At 34.3% G+C, this 27,142-nt stretch overlaps 4 protein-coding genes and 1 pseudogene across 4 annotated transcripts; 4 read left to right on the top strand and 1 right to left on the bottom strand.

Annotated features, from left to right (window-relative positions):
• Positions 1–1,826: 1,826 nt before the first annotated feature.
• LOC124436024 lies at positions 1,827–3,204 on the top strand. The gene is given in 6 exon segments (XM_046985948.1): positions 1,827–1,840; positions 1,984–2,221; positions 2,337–2,500; positions 2,586–2,843; positions 2,845–3,130; positions 3,187–3,204. Coding segments are annotated over 6 exon segments (978 nt in total).
• A 694-nt stretch (positions 3,205–3,898) lies between these two features.
• Positions 3,899–5,649, bottom strand: LOC124436023 (annotated as a pseudogene).
• A 728-nt stretch (positions 5,650–6,377) lies between these two features.
• On the top strand, positions 6,378–8,204 carry LOC124436022. Its single transcript, XM_046985946.1, has one exon. It carries the CDS (start codon positions 6,378–6,380, stop codon positions 8,202–8,204), a length of 1,827 nt encoding a protein of 608 aa, XP_046841902.1.
• Positions 8,205–8,277: 73 nt separating this feature from the next.
• On the top strand, positions 8,278–23,424 carry LOC124436336 (NLR family CARD domain-containing protein 3-like). The gene is made up of 2 exons (XM_046986249.1): positions 8,278–8,552; positions 20,854–23,424. The coding sequence occupies exons 1-2, from the start codon at positions 8,497–8,499 to the stop codon at positions 22,256–22,258; spliced, it is 1,461 nt and encodes a 486-aa protein (XP_046842205.1). The 5' UTR covers positions 8,278–8,496; the 3' UTR covers positions 22,259–23,424.
• Positions 23,425–26,171: 2,747 nt separating this feature from the next.
• On the top strand, positions 26,172–26,858 carry LOC124436021 (NACHT, LRR and PYD domains-containing protein 12-like). Its single transcript, XM_046985945.1, has one exon. It carries the CDS (start codon positions 26,172–26,174, stop codon positions 26,856–26,858), a length of 687 nt encoding a protein of 228 aa, XP_046841901.1.
• Positions 26,859–27,142: the final 284 nt, after the last annotated feature.

Raw genomic sequence — 27,142 nt, 5'->3', positions numbered from 1 at the left:
TTCCAGGTCAATTAAAATTCAACTGATCTGGTTACCAATGAGATATTCATTGGATTAGTCATTAGTTTTCAATAATAAATAAAGCTGGATTTTTATCACGAAATAAATGCGATAATAAAGTAAGAATAATTAATGTTTTTTAATTAATATGAATAGTAATTTTTGATTTTCAAACATCAGTCGCGCGACGGATTTGACATACCCCAGATCCGCCCCTGCTTTTAGGCCTTAAGACTTGCTCTTCTGTCAATTATCCTTAAACTTCGATTTCTTGTAACTCGTGTCAAATTATTCATTATATTCAAATGGTATTTGTATTTTTCTTATTGTTTTTTGTATTGCGCAAATAGAGTTTTAGTTTAACGTTTACGACAAGCGGCAATCCTAAATTATATATTTGCCATTGAGTTTTGTTGTTTCGAAAAAGTCGAATTTAATACGTAGTTTTGCATTTGTTATTCAAGATTTGCATTGTCAAGAGGTGTATTTCATGTTTTATTAAAACTCTGTTGATAGCTTAATAGGAATATTTATGATTTGTACTAAATTAAAATAATTACTATGCTTCACAAAAGTCATTTTGTTTTAGTAGAGATACTAAAAAGCTTGCGTTACTTTACCTACAACAAAAAGGGCTTCCTGCCCTTAAAACCTAAACTGCTAAACGCAACGTAAACGGCAAAGCCGTCATCACGCCTCGACGAAAATTTGAGTTCCTATGATTTTTAATTTTTTGCAGCCAAAATAGTTCGCTAGCCCATCAGATTTTTTAGTCGTTTTTCCTTTTTGCATGCACGTTTGTCTGCCGTACTCAGTATTTAAAATGATGGACGTTAAGGAGTTTTTTGCTTGGGAATTGATTGAACTTCCCTTTCATCGTACAAAGATACTTTGCAGAGAACCAAGTTTAGAAAACATTTTCATGGACGAAATACGAAACAAACGATTTTCATGGAAGCGTATTATATGCAGTGATTGCTAAGCTCTCTCACGAGCAGATGAAATTCTCCTTTTCATTGCCGTTACAACATAGAGCGATGTATAAAAAGCCATTGTTGTTTTTGCTTTGTCGTTATGGTCGTCTTTGTAGCAATGAGAATCATAACACGTTATTCCGAAGTAGTAATCTAGTTACTGTTTGATTCAGCCATGTTCCATTGTTTTCTTTTCATTTTGTGAGTTAATTTTTACTCGTTGAAAACAAATATACCCAGTCGCATGAACTTTTTTAATTCAAAAATTATCGCTTTTGGCGCAAAAATTTGCAAGTGGAAAACCGGCTTAATTAGTACAAAGAAAGCGTATAAGTATAGAGTAAATGATCTACAACTAAGGTAAGAGAACATTCAAGGTTCGGTTTGTATTATTAGTTTTTTATTTATTATTGTTTTGCGTTATGTGACCTGTTTTCAAAAATTGATTCACGACCTGTTCATTAAATATCCGAGTTAAACAAAATACCGTCCATTTTCCTACCCTTTTCATATAATTAACATAATTGATGTGATTTAAGTCTGGTTTAAAATATTACAGAAAACCATTTACTAAATGAGCTTTATTATTTTGAGAGATGTTAATTGGAGCTTGTTCATTCATTTGTTTCAAATGTAAGTAGAATCATATGGGATGTATAAAGTAAGAGCAAAATGCTAATGCCTTTTTCTCCAGTAATAATATACATAAAAAAATTCTAAATTCTGATTGGCTAAGAGCTTGTCAGTCATTGAAAATTTCACATGTTCATGTTAATGCCAAATAGGCCTTTTTCAGCTAGAGGTCACGTGCTTAGGTAACGCCATACTGGAGAGCACGCTTTCCATAAAACAATGGCGAGTACAAGGCAATTTAATATGTAGAGTAAATTTTTTTTGTTTTTGTGGCGATTTCGGCTAGACAACACGGCTAGACAACATGGCATCGAATCAAGGTATTTGACAAGCAAAATTTTTCATCAATTCTTTTTCTTGACTTTTAACTGAAAAGGAGTAAATTTTCACTCATTCTCGAAGATTCCGCAAGTGTTAAAAATAAACTTCAGTGCTCAGCGACTTTAAAGCCAAAAAAAAGATCAAGTTACCACTGTTGTGTGCCTCTATGTAATGGAGATTCCAGATATCACCAAGACCTGAAGTTCCATCGCATTCCAAGTGCCAATGACGGCAAAGAAACCCTTAAACTTTGGCTGGTCAAAATACGAAGAGACGAAGGGCCTGATTTCAAGGTAGCTTTGTATTATTATAAAAAAAGCACTCGCATATTTCTTCAGTGAATCTTAGATAGTGCATCATTTGTAAATAAATACGCACTAATGCTATGTTTTGTTTTAACTTTATAAGATATCAAGCAGCACAAGGGTTTGCTCGAGACACTTTTTAGAGGACGATTACCTACCTCCTGATAATGCAGGACGGTGTTTATTAAAAAAAGGGTCTGTTCCCAGCCAATTTGACTGGTCTTCAATGACTCCAAAAAGAAGAAAACTAATTCGCACTTGTACTGGGTATGCGGAATTGTCAATAATAAGTTTATATTATCGCCTTCACCTGTACCTTGTTTCTTAATGATTAAAATGTTATTTGCTTTAGAGAGACACAAACTGAAGAAACTGGCAGTGAAGTGTGCACAGTCGATCCTTTGCTAAAAATGCAAGAAGAGTTGGAAGGATTAAGATTGGAGGTAATTCTGAAAACCCAAGAATTAAAAAAAAGTAAGGAAGAAACAGCTTCTGTTATGGAAGAAATGAATGCATTCAAGGCCCAAGCACATAAAGAAATTGAAAATACCAAGAAGGCTGCCGCCGAGGAGTTAGCACTATCCAAATTTGGTTTAGAAAGATTTTCAACTAAGATTCTACACAGGATTTGTTTCTTATGAACACATTAAGGCTTTTTATGAAATCATAAAACCAACTGCTGAGAGAATGACCTATTGTTATGCTACAGGAGATAGAGAAAGTGGTCCAAAAGCACGAACCATGCTAGTTATAGAAGAGGTGTTTATGTTCCTGGTTCGTATTAGATTGGGCTTATTTGAGCAAGACCTTGCTCACAGATTTAAAATACAAATATCCACTGTTAGCCAAAAAATAGTTACATGGAGCAATAACTTATATTTCATGTTGGGATCTCAAGTAATCTGGCCTTCTAGGGAAAATGTCAATAATTACATGCCCCCGTGTTTTCGTAGGCTTTACCCAAGTACTAGAGTTATAATAGATTGCACAGAAATTTTCGTACAAACTCCCAGCTCCTTATTATTACAGTCACAATTATACTCAAGCTATAAAAGCAACACTACCCTTAAAGGTTTGGTTGGGATCTCTCCTCATGGGGCAGTCTCTTTTGTATCTGGGTTATATACTGGAGCAATCTCAGATGAAGAAATAACTAGGTGTTGTGGCATCTTAGATTTAATTGAGGAGGGAGATTCAATAATGGCAGACAAAGGTTTTGATATAGAATATCTGTTATTAGAAAAGAAAGCAATACTTAATATTCCCCCCTTCTTAGAGAGTAATGTTCAGTTTACTCAAAATGGTGTTCAAAAAACCAAAGAAATTGCAAGTGTCCGCATACATGTGGAAAGGGCTATCCGAAGGATAAAAGAGTATCATATTTTTTATTCTGATATACCACTTAATTCATTGGGGTCAATTAATCAAATATACACAGTTGCATGTTTGCTTACCAATTTCCAAGGCCGACTAATTTCTGATCCTAGTAAGAATTAACAATTGTAAATATTGGATTACAGTTGTCTTGTCAAAAGAATTAAATGTAGCTAAAAATATGTAACAGACTATGACTATGAGAATAAAAGAGATTTTCACAAAATTGTAGAAAATTATCACAAGTTTACGACAATCACTTTAAAAATATTGAAAATAAAACCATCAACCTTATTTTTGCCTCTTGAAAAAGTCTTTGTTAAATTTAATCCTATTGCAAACAAAATGTGTGTCACTTATGTAGCTAAAAAAGTCACACCACTCAAGACCTGTCAAAGCTAACTGACACTGTACTTGGTAAAAGTAAATATCAGTGTTCTTCAAAATAAAGTCATTTGTAGCCACATTTTTGAAAGATATCTAACATTAGCAAAGTCATTTTCACCTTCCTTGACAACTTTGATTTCCAACAATCCAAAGGGTTGCAACAACTCTCAGCTGCTTGTAGGTCATATACCAATCGGTCTGGACTGCAGCCCAACCAAGGACATCTGGGATGAATAATTAATCCAGAAGGAAATAGATTCACAGACCCATTCTTAGCAACATTAGCATAGGCCATTGCAGCTGTAGATTCTAAATCAATGCCTCTTTTCATAGCTGCAGTTATGACATGACGAGATGGATTGAGCTGTTTTACAAGATTTTCAAAATCCCTCGACCGTCTTGCAACAATCCCAAACTTACTTGCTGTGATTCTTTTACTTCTTAACATATGCCACAAACTGTTTGCACTTTGAGTGATTGTTTTCTCTGGGATGTCAAGTGACTCTTCTTGAGTAATCATTATAGCATCTAAAGAAGCTTGTTGTTGCTTTGTGAGACAACTGGAACAATTATTCTTAAATCTCATTTCCGCTGAAGATAATGGTAGTGTTGGAAAGTTGGTTCAACTGAAATCATTGATAACATAGTCTTGAGAGAGCTTTTGCTGGTAAGAAAGAACACATCCTTTAGGAACTTCTCCAAATTTACTTTGCACATGTGGGATACTTGCAAGGTTCTTTTCACTTGGAAGTATACTTGCTATTAATGGTTTGCTTTCAAAATCATCAAAATTTTCTTTTGTCACTGGTAAATAAACATTTGAAGGTGAATATAGTGTGCTTTTAATAAATTTGGTGAAATTAGCCTCTGCTCTTAATTTTTTGACAAGCACATCTTGAATCTTCTTCTGTTCTATCTTTTTTCCTCTGGGTACACTCCATCTTTGAGGCATACTAGTGCATGTCAATGAATCGGGCAATGAGCGAAGACCTAGCTGTTTGCAATGGGCTAGAAAGAACAGCAATCCAACGACATGATGGCAGTATCCCCCAACACCAGCTACACATGAACACCTTGCAGAAATTGAACTGTTAACAATGTTGATCTTGGTTTCAAGTACATGTGGAGGCTCATTTTTCTTCATTGATCGATAGCATCGAGCATTTATGACAGCTAAATCATCCTTGGTTGTAACTGACAAAAGAATATTAAAATTTTTATGAGATCAAATTAATCACACTCTGAAAGTAAGCTTAGTAACTAAAGAAAACGCGAACAATGATTGGCAATTTACCTTTCATTTCATGTAAATATCCAGGTTCAGCAAAAAACTTGTAGGCCTTTGCGGTACTCTGACATCCTGACAACTCTTTTGCATACTTCTCGACAAATGCAAAAGTCAAGTTAGGAAGAGAACTTATGTCTTTACTTTCGGTACACGAATCATCTGGAGAAGCATGCATAAAAACATGAAAATACATTAGATTAATCATTAATACCTTCCCGAAAGCCAAATCTCCTACTTGTGACTCATTTTTCGATTAAAAAAGTCAAGAAAAAGAATTGATGAAAAATTTTGCTTGTCACATACCTTGATTCGACGCCATGTTAGTGTTGTCTAGCCGAAATCGCCACAAAAACAAAGAAAATTTACTCTACATAGTAAATTGCCTTGTACTCGCCATTGTTTAATGGAAAGCGTGCTCTCCAGTATGGCGTTACATAAGCACGTGACCTCTGGCTGCAAAAGGCCTATTGCACTCAGAACCATGCTATTGCATAAACAAATAGCAAATTGTTTCATATTTAATCCAATACCAGTAGCCTGATGAACAGTTACGTAAGATTGATTATGGTGCCAATGCAAACACGTAGCCATCTTTGTAAAAGAATTTATTATTGTAGAGCACACGTACATGATTATATTTTCCCCTACAGTGCTCTAGCTGGTTATACGCAACAGCAAAAGAACATAATTGTACACTTTATTTAATTACAAAACAACACTTATTGCTTTGACTATCAGATGTGTCTACTAAAATTCCTTTATATCATAATGCAAGTAAGTCGTTTAAACATGAAATGGATTATTGCATGAGGTATTAACAATCCTGGAGTTTTGCATGCGACTTTGTACCTAGAGCTGTAGGTAAGCAAAGCAGTAGCGTAGCCAGCCCAACTTTTTACTTCCTCTACGCAAATTTTTTAGTGCTCACTGACTGTGAGAACAGTAGAATTCTAATGAAATAAATAATGGTAATCTTTCAGAATTTTCATAGCGGGAGTAAATCTGCAAGCTAGCTACGATACTGAACTCCAATGTTAGCGTCTTGTTTTGAATTCAAAGTAATGTGACGATATAATACATTTTTTAAGCATACAAATGGCAAATTTTCTTGAATACATACCATGGAGAAGTTATAACTGGTTTGGAAGAATAATATTGATTGTCTTTGGTATAGTTTTCATCCCTGTTACTACTGTTTCATCAGTTTTACTTTTTAATAGCTCATTTAATTGTCATAATGAGATTATATCAAAGACGAGAGAAAGTTCTCTTTTAAAGAGCATTGAATCAACATGTTTCAGACAATACAAAGATGGTTTAACTTTTAAGGATGCTGCTTTTCTTATGGTAGTTTTAAATTTTGCCATTGTCTTAATTTGGAGTATTGTCTATGGATATTATTTAAAGCATCGAATTGAACATAATGATAATGACAGTCCAATAGAAAACAGGAACGAACAAAGTCAACCTCTACATGTGGATTATAGTGAAGGAACTCCTCAATCCGACAACGTTGCATTTAATTTATCTTCATTTTCCATATACATCGTTTATTTAGTGGTTCGCCTCATCATATTGTCTGTCTTCGTTGTATTACTTTTCCATGCTAAGTTTCCCATCTACTACACCTGTAAAAGACGTCCAACTTTGAAAGAAATTTCCTCATTAAATAACACCATTTCTACCATTGATTGTGAAAATCTCAACGCTGATAAAAAGGAAACCTTAATTAAAGTTGTTTTATCTGTCGATTTTATTGTAATAACACTAACAATTTTGGAGCTGTGTTACTTGACGTATAAGGCTTGGACTGATAACTCTTTTAAAAAAGCGAATAAATTTTGTACAGTTTACTTGAATTTTGTACTGCTTCAAAAACCTAAAGAATGGTTGGAGGAAAATATAAACGATCTTTACACGAACAAATTTTTTGAAATACAAGACAACTTTGGTGATGAGAATAAAGAAAGGCAAAATCTTGACAATATTTATGTCAACGTCATACTACAAGCAGAGAGACAATTAAAGAATGCTTTCCCAGAAACGTTTAATCGGCACGAAATCTTTCATTCTTACCTAAAAGTGGGAAATGATGTAAAAAAACTAACAAGAGTAAATGAGATTTTTACGCCAATCCCAGGTGAGCAGAGCACGTCGTGTCCAAACTCTATTTTAGTCATTGGAAGGCCGGGAATTGGTAAAACTATGCTCACTAAAAAACTTATATACGAATGGAAAAATAATCGAGATGGATATTGGCAAGATAAACTTGTTATTTTAGTGAGATGTCGTGATCTTGAAACTTGCGACACTACTCTCGAAGATATGTTAAAGCGGCGTGATGGACTAAAAGATAAACATTTTTCTCAAGTTTACAAATTCATAATCACTTATCCAAAACAAACTGTCATTATCATCGACGGACTCGATGAATTATTTCTAAATCGTTTAGAGCTCCATGAAACAAAGAACCCTGTATTTAAACTAATAAAAAAATTAGTTGAAGGTGAAACGCTGTCTGATGCCATTGTTCTAGTAACATCACGACCCACAGCTGAACATGCATATGGATGTTTAAAGTTTGACCGGACTGTGGAAATCTTGGGCTTTTTTGAAGATCAGATTAAAGAATACGTCGACAAGTTTTGTGGTAAAGACACGAATACAGCCAAAAGCATTTATGAGCACATTGATACTTCTCTTGAACTTAAAAGTTTGTGTTATATTCCTGTGAATAGTTACATTGTTTGTCTAACCCTAAAAGAGAGCTTGATATGTAAGGCTGAAGATATTCCAAAGACCATCACTAAGTTATATAATAGAGCAATCAAAGTCTTGCTGTGGATGCATCATCCACTTTGCAAATCAGGTAAAATACCAAGAGAAGATGATTATCTTATAATTCCTTTGCCCCGAGCTTAAAACGATATTGACAAAATAAAAGATATTGCAGTTAGTGGAATTACCAAAGGAAATTTGATTTTGAAAAAGTAGTAATAGTGCTTTTCATGAGGTAGCAAATTGTGGTATATTTCACCGTATACAGGATGCAAAACGCTTACAGTACTGTTTCCTACACTTGACTATTCAAGAGTTTCTGGCTGCGCAATGTATTGTAGACGAATGGAGCAAAATTCCACAGTTTTTGGATTATAATAAACGTGATCCTAAATGGCAATTGGTGATACAGTTTGTCGCTGGTCTAATTGGAGACATGAAGAGATCTGGTAGCATAATAGATACTAAAACATTAAAAGAAGTTGAAGAACGGTAAGGTCTTTACTTTCGTTTCTAGTGAAGTTTGAATTATTGTCTTCGATGAGTTTTGTTTACACAGTTTTTAGTCCTGCTTAACAGGAAGCGCAGGAACACTAACTACGTTTACTACATATGCACAGAGTTGTTCCTGAATTGTTTTAAGAAATCGCAGCAGTTTCATATTAAGCTGGCATATATTTATACAAGGTATAACTTCATGCTCTTAAGCAGAGTGTTGTTTCAGTTTTGAAAATGTCGCTGAGTTGCCTAAGCGTCTGTCTGTTTCGAAACAAAGTTTCTGCCTTTTTTTACTAAATTTGCACTTTGAATCTAATGCTGTTATCATTGACGCCGCAATGTAAAGAAGGTATAAGGGCTAAGGCAGTTTACTTAATTTATAGCGTAGGGTGCATTAATTTAGAACTATTGGTTTAGTGCTCTTTACTTAAAACAGTTCTTTTAAGAACTATCAACTAATTATATTAATCTAACCATTCACTATGGTATTTGCTGTTTTTAGAACCATTCATAAATCAGTTTAAATTTAAATTGTGTGTATATTGTAAAGTAGAATGTACAGAATACAGAATACATGAAACCAGTCTGTACATTTCATTTAAAAATTAAATAACTTCATTGTTAAAAATACAAGCACTGTTGGTCTTTGAATGAAATAATACACAGTACAAGTCACTCGCAACACAATCTTCACTTTAGAATCAAGCAATCACTTGGCTAGCAACTAGAAAAAAAATCAAAAATCAACTATAATGAACTTTTGTCATAACTTTTACAGAGCACAAATTGCTTTGAAGCAAAGTTATAATAATTACTATATACAAAAAAATTGTATACCTCAAAAAATAATATTTGATATCGAAAATGCCTGACATATTGAGCTATTCACTCATGCTTAAGTGATAAAACAAACTCTCTCTTGCTTTGAATTGATTGTTGCTAAAAACTAAAGGTCTATTAGACTATCATTAGTTATCATTCATAAACAAGCATAATGAATGATTATTTTATTGCTTGGTTAATATTACTTTACATAGTAAGTTTGGCAGTACCATTTTGCAATATGAAATATTGCAGCGTTCGTACCAGTAAGTTTCTCTGTCATTTTTGTAATTATCCTTCATAAATACACCTTAAACTATGCGACAATTATAATTTAGAATGGACGAAAATGCAAGAGATTCTATTTCATACTTTCATAAATATAACCTTATTTACAACTCAATGAGCTATATTAAAACGGTTCATTTTTACCAATAAAAACCTTTACTTACTTGTTGGCAATGAAATAATGATCTCTTATCTTGTTTCTATCATGTTTTATCACAATATTTTATGATCTTCCAAAATTTTTTACGTATGAGGCGACTAATATCCCGAAACTGCACTTTTCCAGTATAGGTTCATAAAACGCCAACGCCAAGTTACTAGCCAGAGTAATGGCGGACTTAACGCATTCACACAAAAAAGTGCCAAGCGTTTCACCCGCGAGTTTCCCTTTTACGTTTTCTTTATTCTACGACGAGAGCGTCGACATCCACCTCAATAAAAATGAGGATGTTTTCAAAGCAACATGTTTGGACAATATAAAAATGTTATCAACATTGCAGAATGACTAGTATTAAGTAATATGATAAATTATAGAATGTTATAAAAAAATTGATTATTTAGAATGAATGGGAACATTAAATAACTACATTCATCAAATTACTTACATTAAATATAATAAAAAGATTGTGTTATAGCTGGTGGGGAATTTTAGCATTTAAATCAAGATTTGTTTCATTGATTGAAAGACCTTCTTTCATTTGAAGAGGAAAACTTAAGTGATAGGTTTGGATGAGTTAAAATGAAGATACTGAAATTTACTCTTAATAGAAGGAGAAACATGTAACATGCGACATATTGAACAAAACTTGTTTTTTAAACTTTGCTAGCTACTTTAATCGTTAATTTGCTTTCGAAAAGATTCACGTTGGACGGACCCAGTGTAGCTCTACACGACCACGAAGCAAACTTAAAAATTGTTTGCTTCGCATTTTAAGGCCAATTTCAAGTATCCAATTGAAAATGAAGATATAAGACTATATGGAATAAGACTTCCTAATTCAATGGCATTATTTATACCCTTCATTAATTAGTTAATTTTAAACTTAGCAACATGATTAATGCTGCAATCTAGCTCATAGCTCATAGTTGTGTTTTTTCAGTTCACACTCAATTGAAAGCAAGAGGGTTTCTTTACAACTCTTCCACTTCTCGCTCTCTCTTGATTTTCAATGATAACATGCTCTGTCTTCTCAAAGATATTTATAGGAACAGATAATGGTTGAACGGAAACAGCAGGGTCTTTTCTTGACTGCTGGACATTTTTATCCTTTTTAATATCTGTTGACCGGAAATGGACCGGGAATGTTAATAATGGTTGACCGGAAATAAAAAGGTCTTTACTTGACTGCTGGACACTTTAATCCTTTTTTCTGTCACTGGTGATTAGAAATCAGACATCGTTGTATTTTACTCTTGTTGTTCTTTAGAATGTTTTACGTGTTGTCGATTTTGTCTGTACACTTTTCCGTTCGAACTTGAATTGAACGATTGTCAACTTTCCCTTCAACTTTCGCCTGTACCCATGGCTTACGCTTCTGCGATAACTAAGATTTCTCTGGTTTTCCTACTTTAGAAGACTTTTGAACGTTTAAATTAGCGTTCTAGTTGGCTGACAAAACAACCTTAGGTGAATACTCAATCCCTTCACTAAAAGTATTACTCCACTTCAACAGGGATGAATAAGGATCTCTTCCACTCTTCTACGCTTTTTTCGATAAATGTTTTGCTGTCCGCACAGCATTTTCAGCTTTTCCGTTAACCTTGGACATCCGGGTTAGCTAGTAATTTGTTCAAACTCTAATTCTCTTGGTGTCCCGTTGTCGGTCGCAATCTGTTCTGGAATTCCGTGTCTTGAAAAATGTAATTTAGGTTTATTAATGACTTTGTTGCTAGTTTTATTGCTTACCTGATCCAACTCAAAGAAATTTGAGAAAAAATCAGTTATTACTAAAAAATGACCTCTTTCATGCTCAAAAGGTAACAACAAACCATTTTCCACGGTCGTTGAGGATTTGTGTAGCCGATTAACGGTTATTTCTGTTGCTCACGTATATTCTCGTTGCACGTTGGACATCTTGAAATACAGTCTGTGATCTCCTTCGTCATACCAGGCCAATACACACTATTTCGGGTATGTCTTAGACATCCCTGCACACCGATATGACTTGCATGAATTCTTGCATTATATATGATCTTGCCCCAAATTAAATGACCAATCTTTCACCTTTAAATATCAGACCAGTTTGAATTGAAAATTAAAGTATTCTGCTATACTTGGTGGTACTTGATCTCTTACCTCTGGCTATCCTAGTCTGACAATCTTTTTTAGCTTCTCTAAATCATTATCTGCTACTATAACTTGTTTAATCATTGCCAATGATTCTTCAGAGATTACAAGATTATTAACCATATCAATGGACTCCATATCTTGTTTGATACTGTTTCCAAATGACAACACTTCGTGATCAAAACACTGCATTTAACGATCTCCCTCTACATACACACGACTCAAGTTATCAGCTAAATACATCTGTGATCCCTTCTTGTACGTAAATTCTACTTGATCTTTCCGTAAACTAAGCATCATTCGCTTTGATCTCTTCGGTGCATTTCGGAGAATCTTCTTTATAATACTCTCAATTGGCTTGCGATCAGTTTCAACCATTACTCGTGTCCCATACATATATTGTTCAAACTTTTCTGTTCCAAATACAATCGCCACCATTTCCTTCTCAATCTGACAGTACTGTTGCTCAATTACGCTTAATGACCTCGATGCATATGCAATAGGTTGCGCATCTTGCATTAGACAAGCTCCCAAAACCTTCTCAGACGCATCAACCCTGTAACTCAAGATCGTGATCAAGATCATAATACTTCAAAGTAGGAGTTGTTGACAAAATTTCCTAGGTTACATTGAAAGACCTCTATTCAACGTCTTATCTCCAGTGAATTTTGTTCTGCTCTTTAAGGAGCTCTTTTAAAGGTGCTATGACTGAGGATAAGTTATGTGCGAAGCTTTGAAGATAGCTGATCATCCTTATGAGGAGTCGTACCTTTTGTCTATCAGTTGGTATAGGCATCCTCAGGATTGCTTCAACCTTTTCAGTATCATGATTGAATCCTTCCATCTGAGGTAATTAAATGACCTATAAAACTTACTCAATGAAACAACAATTTCTTTGCGCTTAGCTTTATTCAAGTACTTCTGCATCTTTCCAATAGACGAACTTTCTTATTATCATGATCTTTCAATTATTCCTCATAGGATTCGCCTACTCCCCAAACCAGTATATCGTCACAAATGGCTCTAATTCCATCCAATCCTGCCAGAACTTCGTCCAGATAGCGTTGAAATTCTTCGGGAGCTGGAGAATTGGTAAAGTCACTCGTTTCCATTTGTAAGGGCTCCATGGTGTTGCAAATGTGGTTAGGTAGGTACTTTCATTATCCAATTGTATGTGCCAAAACCCATTCTTTGCATCCACAACCGAGAATACCTTAATTAGCCTTTGCTAATTTAGGTAGAAGATCCTCTATATCTGGATGACAGTAGTGATTACGTTTCAATGCTTTGTTTAATGGTTAATGCATAAACGAATATTTCCATCTTTCTTTTGCACAGCTACCATACATGAAATCTAGCGTGTCGGGACCTCTACTCTTGCCACAATTGCAAAATTGTTATTCAAAATTGCAAATTCTCACATGCTATTTCAAAACTCATACATCTATAAAAATTTTGTTAATATTTTTTCAATGCTGAACTTTTATGCGCAAAAAAGGTCTAAAATAAAAGGTTAAAACTAGACATAAAGAAAAATAGCGAATCATAATCCTTAAACAGATGCAACCTGAGGGATACTGAATGTAAACTGTATAACAAATACAGCATGATGTTTCTGCATTGCTTATTTTTTTTTTTGGTTAGAATCTTTTGGACATATATAACCTTAAACAAACAACTACAAGAACTTTGCATGGTAAATGATGAATTCTGAGAGTGCTTGTTAAGCCCTAAAGTTTTCAGTAGCCTGCATGGTCGTATCTAAAGCACTGTTTGAATGGTCATTATAATTAATCGTTGCCTTGTGGATAATCATCAAAATGACTAACATAGATATAGCCCAGCTCTAACGAATAGAAGTTTATGGCTTTAATAATTTTTTAAATTATCTTTTTGTTTTATGACAAACTATTGGGGTAGAGGAAAGCTCATATAATTTATCCCCACTTGAAAACATTAAATATTTTCAATGTTGTTGAGCAAGTTATACGCATTCCTTTAAATCAATTCCATCTGTAAGACAATTGGGTTTTAACATGTTATGGTGGCGACAAATGATTCCATTTAGTAAAGATGAAATTTTATGAATTGGTTTGAACATTTAAAATTCATAACCAGTTTTAAGGACCTCATGCCCATATTTTTGAAGACATGAAATTTAGCAAGATGTATACGCTTTTCCGTTTTTGCACAGAACTACTGCACCAATTTTGCTAAGGACTTTTTAAGGCTTTCTTAATTTGTTTGTCTTTTCAGCTTTCCAGCCGGAATCTAAACTTGATTTGTCTTGTGGAAGATATAGCTGATAGAATAGTTGCGAGAATTCAAGTTGTTTACCTTAGACCATTTGTAAAACTTCAGCATTTGTAGCTATAATCTCACATTTATCATAAAACAAAGTCTACCTTACATAATTACTTTAATAGTATAATAATAATGAATTGAAGATTGAAGCGTTTAGTGGATAAATACTTAAAAGTTTGCCGTCTTATGCAGGCAATAATTGTTGCCTGACTTTGCCGTAAAAAAGGCTGCCTGCTGCTGTCTGTGCTGCGTTTGTTGAGAGGAAATAATTTTCATTATTAGTGATGCCCATTGCGTTTATAGAGACGATGTACATTGCTGTAAATGTTAGCCTTAGAGCTGGTCGTAGTTGCCTGGCAAATTTTATTACTTTAATACTAGGAATGTGAGCCTGTAAACCTTTGCAAAACAATAACTCCGTTACGCGGGTATTTGTGACGAACACAAGGAACGACATTCCTTATTTAAATTTGGCTTGACAGGCTCAAGGTGGTGTTAAAGCACTGGGGTTAAAAGTTGCCAGCTTTCCAAGTCTTTGTTTAGCTTTGCAGTATCTCAAATCGAATGCTCAGATTGCAATGTGACAATATCAGCTACGCTATGGTTGATTAAGTAATTTCAACTCCAACTTTGACAAGCTTCATCTGAAAACTCACAACTTTAGGATAAAAGCCGCAAATCGTATGATTCAGTAATTACAAATTTCAGAGATTTATTCTTTGGCACAGCGGGCTTTTCTTTGTGTTGAACGTATGTATTCATTTGGTTTCTTCCATCTGGCTTAGATCATCGTTTGTTTGGTTTTTTCACCATTATACTACTATTTGCATTCAAATGGTAAGTGTCCTAAATTTTTCGCGTTTGTTCGCGTTTCAAACCTTACGTTAGTTAGGCAAAACACCGCTTTCAAATTGGAAACGTAACGCTTGCTCAGGAATGTTTAAAGTTTGAGGAACAATTTGAGCAGGTTTTCGTCATGTCATTAACATTTTTATACGATTTTACATTGATAAAGTGCTGTACCAGCTAAATATTACATTCGTATACCTTAGGCAATTTGCAAAGTTTGATAATTGACCATAAATTATAAGGAAGAGCTGTTATAAATTTAGAAATCCGCGATTTAAACAAACGTAACGTTTACCATTTCAAACCGGACGTTCTGTCTAACAAACGTTTCGTTTGAAATGTGAATAAACGAAAAAAATTCGAGACGCTTAGCAGTTGGTAATATGCAAATGTTAATATTGACCAATTTTGCTACGTCAATCGTCCTGAGTAGCTAAGATGTTTGAACAGGAATTTGGCGCGTCGCCATTATTTTTTAACTTCGTTAACATTTCTAAATTAAAGGTTCCGTTTTCTGCTTCGTAAAGGGCATTATATTTTTTTACATTGTTATTTATACAACGCTACTCTGTCGCTGGCTTATCTTGGGCAGCGTGAGAGACGTGTAAGGGACAACTTATTTTGTTTTCTATGGTTTTTGCAATCATGGCCGTAAAATGGTTTTCTTTGTATTCAACTTTGCTATTTTGAACTTGACTTCCATCAATGTCAACTAATAACTATTCTTTTTCCTCTGCTGTGGCAAGTTCCTTTTCAATTGATTTTTCTCTTAATCCATCATCAATTTTTTCCTTCCGGATAATGTAATTTGAGTTCTTTGGTTTGTTTTTGAAAACTAACCGTGCAACGGTTCTTGCTGAACTGATCTTAAGGAATGAGCGCTTCTTCATCTAGCTAATGTTACATAACTCCGTATGGACCAGACAAATGAGGCAACAGAACTAATGTTTTTCGCCTTATTACTGGCAAAATTAGTCAAAAAAATTGAGAAATTTTGTTGATCATTGCTTATTATTTTTAATATAAATATGGAATAAAATACACTCATAACAAGTAAGAACAAAAAAGTGCACCTTATAATTCGGTGTTTTTTAATTTATTTACTGTTGGACAGTCGGATTAGTCCATTAGATTTATGGTTGAACCTTGAACTAATTCCCACAAAAGCTCACTCTTCAAAAATATCTTTCCTTTCATGTACAGAACAACATATTAAAAGTCCCACATGATCTGAGGCCGACAACTTCGTAAAATAATGTTTTCTGTGAAATTATGACATGAAAACGAGGCTATAAACAAGAATTACAAAATAACACTACTTTGACCTAACGAATATTATATTTGATTATATAAATCTGCAGCGTGGCTATTAAAAATCATGTTAAGTCTTCAAAGACCGAAAAAAAGGAATCCTTTAGGTTACATAGTAATACAAGAATGTCACTAAATTTACATATGGTTGATATAATGTACTTTGATTTACAAAGACATTTCTGTCATTTCATACTTTTGTTAATCATCTTCAGCGTCAACACCACTGTTAGTGCAACCAGTACCTCTACATTGACCACATGCCATTGTGCAGTGAAGTCCATTTTTACGACAGGTACATCTTGCAGTTGAACAATTTGTGGTACAGTTGCATCGTATCATATTAAGCAAGTTTTTAGGAGCTGCTGGAAGAGAAGATCAGTTGTTCTAGGTACGATAACATAACCACACATTTTCCAACCAAATGCATCAATCCTTCGTCTTGACTCTGCCATTGCTTAACTTGAAGAAAGACTCTCAATGAATGATACTTGGCTGCACTAGATGTTGGGGGAAGACTTTGGGGCTTTACCATTCGGCCTTTAGTGCACACCTTCTCGTAGTACTTCCTGTGGCGCAAACTGTCTAGAGTCTCGCCTTTTTTCCTCCATGCATTCAGACCAAGGCATTTTCACCACTCTGGATAACCGTATTCATGCTGACGTTTGAAACTTCAAATGCTGATGCTTGTTCACGGAAATAGTTTGAATCTGTGAATTTCTTAATAGGTGCCGATTTTCCAAGGCCAAAGGGCCGGGATGTCGTGTCACAACCAGCAATAGCATGAAGAAACAAAATGTTTTTACACAGAGATTCACCCAGCTCTGATCTCACTATTCTCATGTTCCATACTCTTTCCGTTCTACGTTTAGTTGTTTTCTTTGGTTCTGGACGAAAATAAAGACCACATCCCTCATCCACTTTGACGTAATAGCACATTAAAACAATCTGTATCATCTCCAACAAGAACGGTAGGAGATTTCATGGCACTAGAAACAGCTGACTTTACTATGAGAAGATCAGCGTCGCCATCGGCTTGGAGTGTAGTACAGCCATTCAAATCCAGATAATTTCGAAGAGTAGTTATAAGTCGTTTCTTATTGTGTATATTAGCCAGGAATACATCTCTTTTCATTGTTATCTTCATATCAGCTTTGAATGACACTGTTGCCCCAACCTTTCCGGATGATCTTCGTTGTTGCGCCATGTTCTTAGTAGATGGGTTATCATAACCGTCAAAAACAATACAACTTCCTGCCCCATATTTCTGTTTTACATAGTGGCAGTACTTCTGGCACAATTCTTGAAAGGTTGCTTTCTTTCGCCATGGTACGCGATGAAACCGGTATAATTTCTATTTGACCAGTTGATAAGATGTCTTGATCTTTAACCTTTTTGCTTGGAACTGGGCTTATTTTATTTGTACCTGGTGTTACCATTGCAATTATCCCTGTACCGTGAAATGTACCATGCCCGTCGATAGTTCGGAGATTATGGTCGAGGTTATCCAAACCATACTGTGTAAACTCACCATTATAATCCGGGATTGTAGTCCCTTGGCTTACGGCTGCATTTCGTTTGAATGAGAGGACTTCTTCATATGACGAACAGAAACCAGCATGATTAAGCGTGTCTATTAAAAAACGCGAGGCAAAGCTGTGATGGAGTAAAACACCCATTCCAATCTGTAAAGGTGCAAGCAAAGCACGAGGACGAGTTGACTGCATAATCGCTTGACCAACAAAAGCTACTTTCGGAGATGTGTCTTTTCCTGAAAACAGTTGATTAAGAAGAAGCTGAAGTGTTGGGGGTAAGAATTCAAGATTTTTGTCAATGTCACTGTCGATTAACGGATTTATGTCGTTTGGTGTTTCAATACATTTTATGTCACTACGTAAAAAGTTTTGCTGCTGCTCTTATAACATTCAGTTTCTCATCTTCAGGATTGGAATTTTCTTTCTGCTGCATGTGGAATTCTTCTAGTATAGACGCAGCAGTTCTTCTGAATGTCACAATACTTGGCATGCCTGGTTGATTTGTGATAATCACATAATCCCTAAAGTGCTCTAGAATCCTTTCTTTCATGTTGCGGTTGCTATATGCGGTACTATCAGTCGCGGACTCCGCCAGATACTCCTCCATCTTTTTTATTAAATCTAATACAGTAACTTGGTCATCAATGTTTTCTAAATATTGAGTTACCTTTAAAAATGCATCGTTGGCAGAATTGTTGATTGGTCGTCCTGATTTGCGCTTTTTGAGCGATGGTTGGTCATTAAATGGCGCTGGAATTCTCATTTTTGTCCTGAAGTTTGTACTGCATAGATGATGATACATTGCGTCAGCTGCCGGTAGGTCATGCACATTTTGGATCCTTGATTTTACGGACTCGGCCCACTCATCGCCTCTCACTTTGCAAGCATTCAAGATAGTGTCTTGAATGTCCATAGTCCTAACAGTGCAAACAACACGCCCCCTTTTGCGCTCTTGTTCTTGATTAATTTCATTTCCGCAAAACAAGCAATCTCTTCTGAAATCGAACTGAACTGAATTTTGTGAGCGAAGGGTTCTTGGTACGGGATGACGCTCTTCCTTCTGACGTAGCGATTTAGAAATATATGATGAATTTGTATATCGTTTCCTAAATGCTATGTGAACGCTGTCACCTTCACGGACGTCAACTGTATCGCCTCTTTCTTTACTAGCTCGGTTTATACCATCTATCCCTTTAGATGTTAGAGCCACGCCGTTGTTCACAATTGATTCTTTACATATTGCACAGTACTGACGCAGAATTTGATCCATCCTATAATGATTCACAAGCAAAATAGTGTTCGACAACAGAAAAAAGCCTGGTTTTATTTACTGGTTTATGCGATATTTTACAGCCCTAATATATCTATGGCTTTAAACGCGGTATTATAATGCAAACATTGTATTTGGTAATTAGGTCGCTAATTATAGCCCCCTCTTGTTAGTTTTAACTTAAATTATTGTGACCCACAATATTGACGTATTCATTCATTGTAAAATGTAATAGCAATTAAATAATACATTGATTAACTCATTGTCTTCAAGTTATCTATTTTGCTTACTTTGAGGAGAACAAAGAAACGTCACATTTTGATGCCAATAATGAGCCAAAGCTTCAATTTGAAGTATTGAAAGGGAAGTCATATTAAATATAATAAATATCCATCTAAACACGTGCAAAATATACGTAAACAAACGTACTTCAAACACGCGTTTGCCAAAAAAAACTACCAAGTCAGCGAAATCTAGTACCCAAAACAGCAAGATCAGCATTTTTGACGTAAATAAAGGACAAAATATTAATTAATTTACAAAATATCATTATCCACATGTTTTTAATCTATAATATTTATATTTGTGCTTTACTAAGTGTTCTAAAAGGTTAAAATCTAGAACATTAATTTTTGAGCCTCGTTTCCATGTCGCTCAGATTTTCAATCCAAATGCCTCAAATAAAACGTAATTTACACGATGTTGCCGTGCTAGGATTTTGTGGGATTTTCGATATGTTGTAAAGGGATATCAAATATACCAAAATCAGTTGGAATTTCTTTTGTGGAAATTTTTTCAAGCTTAGAGTGTTTTTGGTCGTAGATTGACTGGACTAGATGTCTTGCTATCGTATTTACAAAGTGCATTTTCAAAACAAATTTTTACAAAAACAAATTTTTCATACTGCATACAACAATTCATCGCATAAAAACAACAATCAACACAGACTGAGGAGAATTAAACATATGCTACAATTATTGTCAAAATTTTTATTACAGATTGTCGTCTGTTAACCAAACAATACCCAAGTTAGACGTATATAAACAAGTCGCCATGGGAACATTACCTAATTATAATTACTAAGTCATTAACTATAAAAATAATAAGAGAGCGTTATAGCTATAGTGGTAAATTTGAACATTTAAGACAAGATTAGCTTTATTAATGCAAAGAGCTTCTTTTATTTCAAGAGCAAAATTTGAGTAATTGGTGTCAATGATTTTAAATAAAGAGACTGAAAATTTAATTTTAAAAGAAGAGGCCTGTATAGTATGTCCCATGTTGAACAAAACTTCTTTTTTTTAAACTTTTCTGGCTACTTAAATCCTTAGCTTGATTACCAAAGGATTCTTGTTAGATGGACCCAGAATAGTTCTGGGTCGAACTTACAAATGCTCTACGTCACCATTGTAGTTTCAAACGTTGAATTTTACAAAAGCCAAACGCATTTGAAACAAAAGAAAATTTAGAATTTTTTCTTATCATTTCTATTAACTTTAATGCATTCAACAGATGTAACATGCGTTGACATTTAAAATGAGACTTGAGTTATTGCACTAGCCAATTCAATTCCTGTCGTAAAACATTAAATGTACCCTTACAAATATGTTATGTATTTTGATTTTGTAGGTTTAAAGACTGGATTTCAAATTTGTTTTCCGTGAACGGCGATAAAGTCCTTGGTTTTCTTGGAGTAAAGTGCTTATACGAGTTGCAAGACAAAGATTTCATGAGCTCAGCTTGCACAGAGTTAAAGAATTCTTCTGAAATATTGGAAATTAATTACGTTTCTTTTACGCCTGTTGATTCAAACGCATTGTTTGAATTTCTATCCGAATGTGAACACATAACACGTGTTTCTTTTGAAGATTGCAAGTTTCTTGATAATCATAGCTTTCTTCCTTTAAAAAACTATTTGTCAAGTGGGAGAGCGGAAATTTTGATTAACTTAAAGTTTTGTCGTTGTACTTTAGGCAATCTTTTCTGTGAGCATTTTATTGAAGCTTTAAAGAGTGAGAATTGCAAACTAACTAAGTTGGAAATTTTAGTTACCGAAATAGGTGATGAAGGTGCTGAATGCTTTCGTAAAGCTTTGATAAGTCAGAGTTGTAAACTTACTGAATTAACTCTTCGGTGTGTCAGTATAGGTGATAAAGGTGCAGAATATCTTAGTAAAGCTTTGAAAAGTGAGAATTGCAAACTTACTACATTGGATCTTAGTAATAACATTATAGAAGGTAAGGGTGCGAATTTTCTTAGTGAAGCTTTGAAATGTGAGAGTTGTAAACTTACTGAATTGAAGCTTGATTATAATCACAAAATAGAAGGTGAAGGTGCGAAATCTGTTATTGAAGCTTTAAAAAGTGAGACATGTAAACTTACTAAATTGCATCTTAATTCTAGCAATATAGGTGACGAAGGTGCAAAATATTTTAGTGAAGCATTAAAAAGTGAGAGCTGTAAGCTTACTGAATTGCATCTTCATTTTAACAACATAGGAGATAAAGGTGCTAAAGATCTTAGTGAAGCTTTGAAAAGTGATAATTGTAAACTTAGTGAATTGTATCTTCATACAAACCAAATAGGTGATGAAGGTGCAAAATATCTTAGTGAAGCATTGAAAAGTGAGAATTGTAAACTTACTAATTTAAGTCCTGATAGCAACCAAATAGGTGATGAAGGTGCAAAATCTCTTAGTGAAGCTTTAAAAAGTTATAATTGTAAACTTACTAGTTTAAATCTTGAAAGCAACCAAATAGGTGATGAAGGTGCAAAATATCTTAGTGAAGCTTTAAAAAGTTATAATTGTAAACTTACTAGTTTAAATCTTAATAGCAACCAAATAGGTGATGAAGGTGCAAAATATCTTAGTGAAGCTTTAAAAAGTTATAATTGTAAACTTACTAGTTTAAATCTTAATAGGAACCAAATAGGTGATGAAGGTGCAAAATATCTTAGTGAAGCATCGAAAAGTGAAAATTGGAAACTTTCTCAACTGTATATAAAGGGTTACAATATACGAAAGAATGTTTGAAAGAATGGGTTGCAATATATGTGATTAAGGTGCTAAATATCTTAGTAAAGCATTCAAAGTTTGAATTGCAAACTTATCAAATAGGATATTGGGAATAACAAAATAGCAGCTAAAGGTGTGATCTATCTTGGTGAAGCTTTGAAAAAAAAGATGTAAGCTTACTGAAATAAATATCCTTATAAACAATATGGGTGATGAAGGTGCAAATTATCTTAGTGAAGTTTTGAAAAGTGAGAATTGTAAACTTACTGAATTGTCACTTGATTATAACAATATATGTGATGAAGGTGCGAAATCTCTTAGTGATACTTTAAAAGTGAGAATTGTAAGCTCACTAAATTGAGCATTGATAGTAACAGTATAGGTGTTGAAGGTGATAAATATCTTAGTAACACAATATATAGTGAGAATATATCTTCCAACAAGTGATTTTTATTTTTAGTTATATTTCCTACAAACGATTTTTCTCTTTGCATGATACATGATAAAAATAGTAAAAATGTATGTATTTTTCTGCTTCAAAATTTGTAATTTAAACATTTATATGTTTTATCAGCAAAATAAGTAAAAAACTGTTCACAGTGAACAATATATCTTTCTTGTGACTTTCCTTTTAAAAAGTGTTTCTTGATTTAAAAACTATTTTCAAATCTCTTTACATAGCTATGTTAATTCATTTGCAGAGAAAAAGTATAGTTTGATTAGTAATCATGTATTGTTCATTTATTTATTTTGCTCTTTTTGCATTGTTTACTGCAAAGAGTAAAGACTTCAACAAACAATGTTGGAATTAAATCATGTTATAATCACTTTGTAATTATCAAAAGAAATTTCAATAAACATGAACACATTGAATGTTTTCCTTAAAAATTCCTTTCCAGTCAACAGATTTATGAATAAATTCCGTCTAATAGTCATAAAAACGCAATATTTTTTTAGTTAAAAATAAACAAGATATATAATTGAGGTAGTCTTCTGAAGAATTCGTTATTGCATGAACGTAAGAAAACGTGCTCCATATGTGAACATTTTTATACAGACATTGTAATTAACTTTTTTTTCTGAACTTATCCTATATACTTATCCTATAAACTGTCGTATGTATTCTTTGTAAATGACAAAACTTAAATTAAATGAAGATATAATCTTCGCACTTTGCTGGACAATTTAAGGAATTGTCTCATAAACCTAAAAATTCAGGTGACTCAACGGGATTCGAAGCCATGACCTCTGCGTTGCCAGTGCAGTGCTCTGACCAACTAAACTATAAAGTCACAGAGTGGTGAGCAGGTCAATTTTGTTGGGCTCATGTTTTCTCGTGAAAGGAATGTCATATGAAAGAATGTTTTTATGCAGTGCGGTGTTTGAGGTAAAATGAATATATGATCTTCGTACTTTGCTGGACAACTTCGGCAATTGTCTCATAAACCTGAACAATTCAGGTGACTCAACGGGATTCGAAGCCATGAACTCTGCCTTGCCAGTGCAGTGCTCTGACCAACTAAACTATAAAGTCACAGAGTGGTGAGCAGGTCAATTTTGTTGGGCTCATGTTTTCTCGTGAAAGGAATGTCATATGAAAGAATGTTTTTATGCAGTGCGGTGTTTGAGGTAAAATGAATATATGATCTTCGTACTTTGCTGGACAACTTCAGCAATTGTCTCATAAACCTGAACAATTCAGGTGACTCAACGGGATTCGAAGCCATGAACTCTGCCTTGCCAGTGCAGTGCTCTGACCAACTAAACTATAAAGTCACAGAGTGGTGAGCAGGTCAATTTTGTTGGGCTCATGTTTTCTCGTGAAAGGAATGTCATATGAAAGAATGTTTTTATGCAGTGCGGTGTTTGAGGTAAAATGAATATATGATCTTCGTACTTTGCTGGACAACTTCAGCAATTGTCTCATAAACCTGAACAATTCAGGTGACTCAACGCGATTCGAACCAATTACCTCTGCGGTGCCGGTGCAGTGCTCTAACCAACTGAGCAATGAAGTCACACAGTAGTAAGCAGGTCAATTTTGTTGGGCTCATGTTTTCTCGTGAAGGGAATGTCATATGAAAGAATGTTTTTATGCAGTGCGGTGTTTGAAATTAAAGGACGATATGATCTTCGCACTTTGCTGGACAATTTAACCAATTTTCTCATGAACCTGAAAATTTCAGGTGACTCAACGGGATTCAAATCCATGACTTTTGCGATGCCGGTGCAGTGCTCTGACCAACTAAGCTATGAATTCACACTGTGGTGAGCAGGTCAATTTTGTTGAACTCACGTTTTCTCGTGAAAGGAATGTCATATAAAAGAATGTTTTTATGCAGTGCGGTGTTTAAGATTAAATCAAGATATGATCTCTGCACTTTGCTGCACAATTTTAGGAAATTGTCTCATGAACCTAAAAAATTCAGGTGACTCAACGGGACTCGAACGAATGACTTCTGCGATGATGGTGCAGTGCTCTGAGTAATAGAGCTATGAATTCACACAGTGGTGAGCAGGTCATAGGCTCGAATCTCTATATCTACTTGACATTTACAATCATCGCACCACTTGACATTGGAATTTCGAAAGCATTTGATCTTCAAACGTCTTTCACTTGTTTTGACAAGATGATTTCAAACTTCCAAGAAACTTCACTTATAAAGAACATTGAATCAAGATGTTTGAGACAATACCAAAATGAGACTTGGGATAATATTTATGTGGTATTCTTCAATGTCGTTTTTCCCTTACTTTGGAGTATGATCTAAGGACAGTCTGTGAGCCATCGACTTGAAAACTTTGATAAGTTCTTGTCAGAAAGAAGCAGTGAAGTCAGAAAGGTTGCATCTAGTTCTTGGGCATTTATTTATTACATCATTTATTTGATTGGATGTTTGATCGGTTTGTTGATATTTGTTACAGTACTCTTTCCAGGCATGTTTCCCATTGATTATACTTGTTCTTGGCGTCCAACAACAAACGTAAAATCTTCGTTCAACAGTATAATTCTTTTTCCATATAACGAGACATTCGTTAATTGTGAAATTCGCGATGGTAACAGTGAATGGTGGAATAAATTTGTTGTAGCTGTTGATGTTTTATCGATAATAATGACGATATGTCGACTAATATACCTATTAAATGAGGCCATTAATGACAATTTTTTCACATCAGATAAGGAGTTTTTCACGGAATACCTCTTTTCAAAACGTGCAGAATTTCGAAATTGGATAAAAGAAATAAAAAATGAGTTTCACTTCAACAAATTATTTGATATCCCCGATAACGGATGCAATGCACAAATGTCTATGCAAAATCTTGAAGATATTTATGTCAACGTCATAATGCAAGCAGAAAGACAATTAAGTAAAGCTGACCCAGAAACGCATGAAAGGCACGAGATCCTTCATTGTCATTTCAAACTTAATGAAAATGCGAAAAACCTAAAAAGAGCAACTGACATGTTTAAGTCAAATCCAAAAAGCAAGTTGCATCCTATTTCCATTTTAGTCATCGGAAGGCCAGGAATTGGTAAAACTATGTTGACAAAAAAACTTATTCATGAATGGGAGACAAATGAAGACGAATTTTGGCGAGATAAGCTGGTCATTTTATTGCAATGTCGTTCTATTGAAAAGAAAGACATTACTTTTGAAGAAATGATAAGAAATTGCGTTGGACTTTCATTTGAACAGTTTTCAGGTATTTACGAATTTATAATGTTAAATCCTGAAAGAACTGTTCTTGTCGTCGACGGTCTTGATGAATTGCCTTTAGATAATGGAGTTCTTCAAACTGACAACTCAGGGTCCCCTAATGAAAATGGGCCGTCATTAGACACTTAAGTAAGCTTGTTGAAGGTCAACTATTGCCTTATGTTACTGTTCTTATTACATCACGACCCACAGCTGAACGTAAATTTATAGATATGAAATTCACGAGAACATTTGAAATCTTGGGCTTTTTTGAGGATGAGATAAAAGTATTCGAAGAAAAGTTTTGTCATGAAGATAGGAATATCGCTGACCGTATTCTAAATAAGATTGAAAATTCTCTTGAACTTCGCAGCTTTTGTTATATCCCTATTAACACTAAAATTGTTTGTATGACCTTAAAGGAATGTTTTGCAAATGATGAAAACTGTAGTCCAAAGACTATGACTGAATTGTACAATAGAGCAATTAAAGTTTTACTATGGCAAAGCCATCCACTTCTTAGGGGCAAGACTACACCAAAGGATTACTTAACAATTCCTTTACCATCCAAGCTTGATAATGATCTACAAGAAATAAAACATGTTGCCATGGAAGGGCTTAATAACGGACACCTAATTTTTGAAAGAGACACTAACAGTAACTTTGAAAATCTGGAAAACTCTGGCATTTTCAATAAGATTTGTGACAAAAAAAATCTTTACTGTTTTCTTCATTTGACTCTTCAAGAGTTTCTTGCAGCGTTGTATATTGTTGACGATTGGCAAAACATTGGAAAGTTTTTGGATGATCAGGCTAAAGATCCTAAATGGCATTTGGTAATCGAATTTGCTGCTGGTTTGGTTGGAAATATAAAGAAAAAGACGGGAAAAGATATCAGCTTTATTCTAAAGAGGTATTAAATTTATGATCATTGAAAATGTTTTATTATAGCTTCATATAGTATGTGACTATATGTATTTTTTTCCAAATTAATTCATCATCACCATAATCTTAACATTAACTTTGTCAGCCAGATAAGCAAATATTAAAGTAACGCCTCCTCAATAAGTTTAAACTAAAACGTGGCGTTGAGTTTGGAGGAAATAATTTCGTGATCGTTAGTTGTATACTTCATAACATAGTTTTTACATGTTTGTGGATGTAGATTACTGTAGATCACTGATCACCTTTTTCTCTACCTTCA

The sequence above is a fragment of the Xenia sp. Carnegie-2017 genome, unplaced genomic scaffold (assembly GCF_021976095.1).
Source record: "Xenia sp. Carnegie-2017 unplaced genomic scaffold, XeniaSp_v1 HiC_scaffold_16, whole genome shotgun sequence".
NCBI classification, from domain to species: domain Eukaryota; kingdom Metazoa; phylum Cnidaria; class Anthozoa; order Malacalcyonacea; family Xeniidae; genus Xenia; species Xenia sp. Carnegie-2017.
This window is presented reverse-complemented; position numbering and strand designations above follow the sequence as displayed.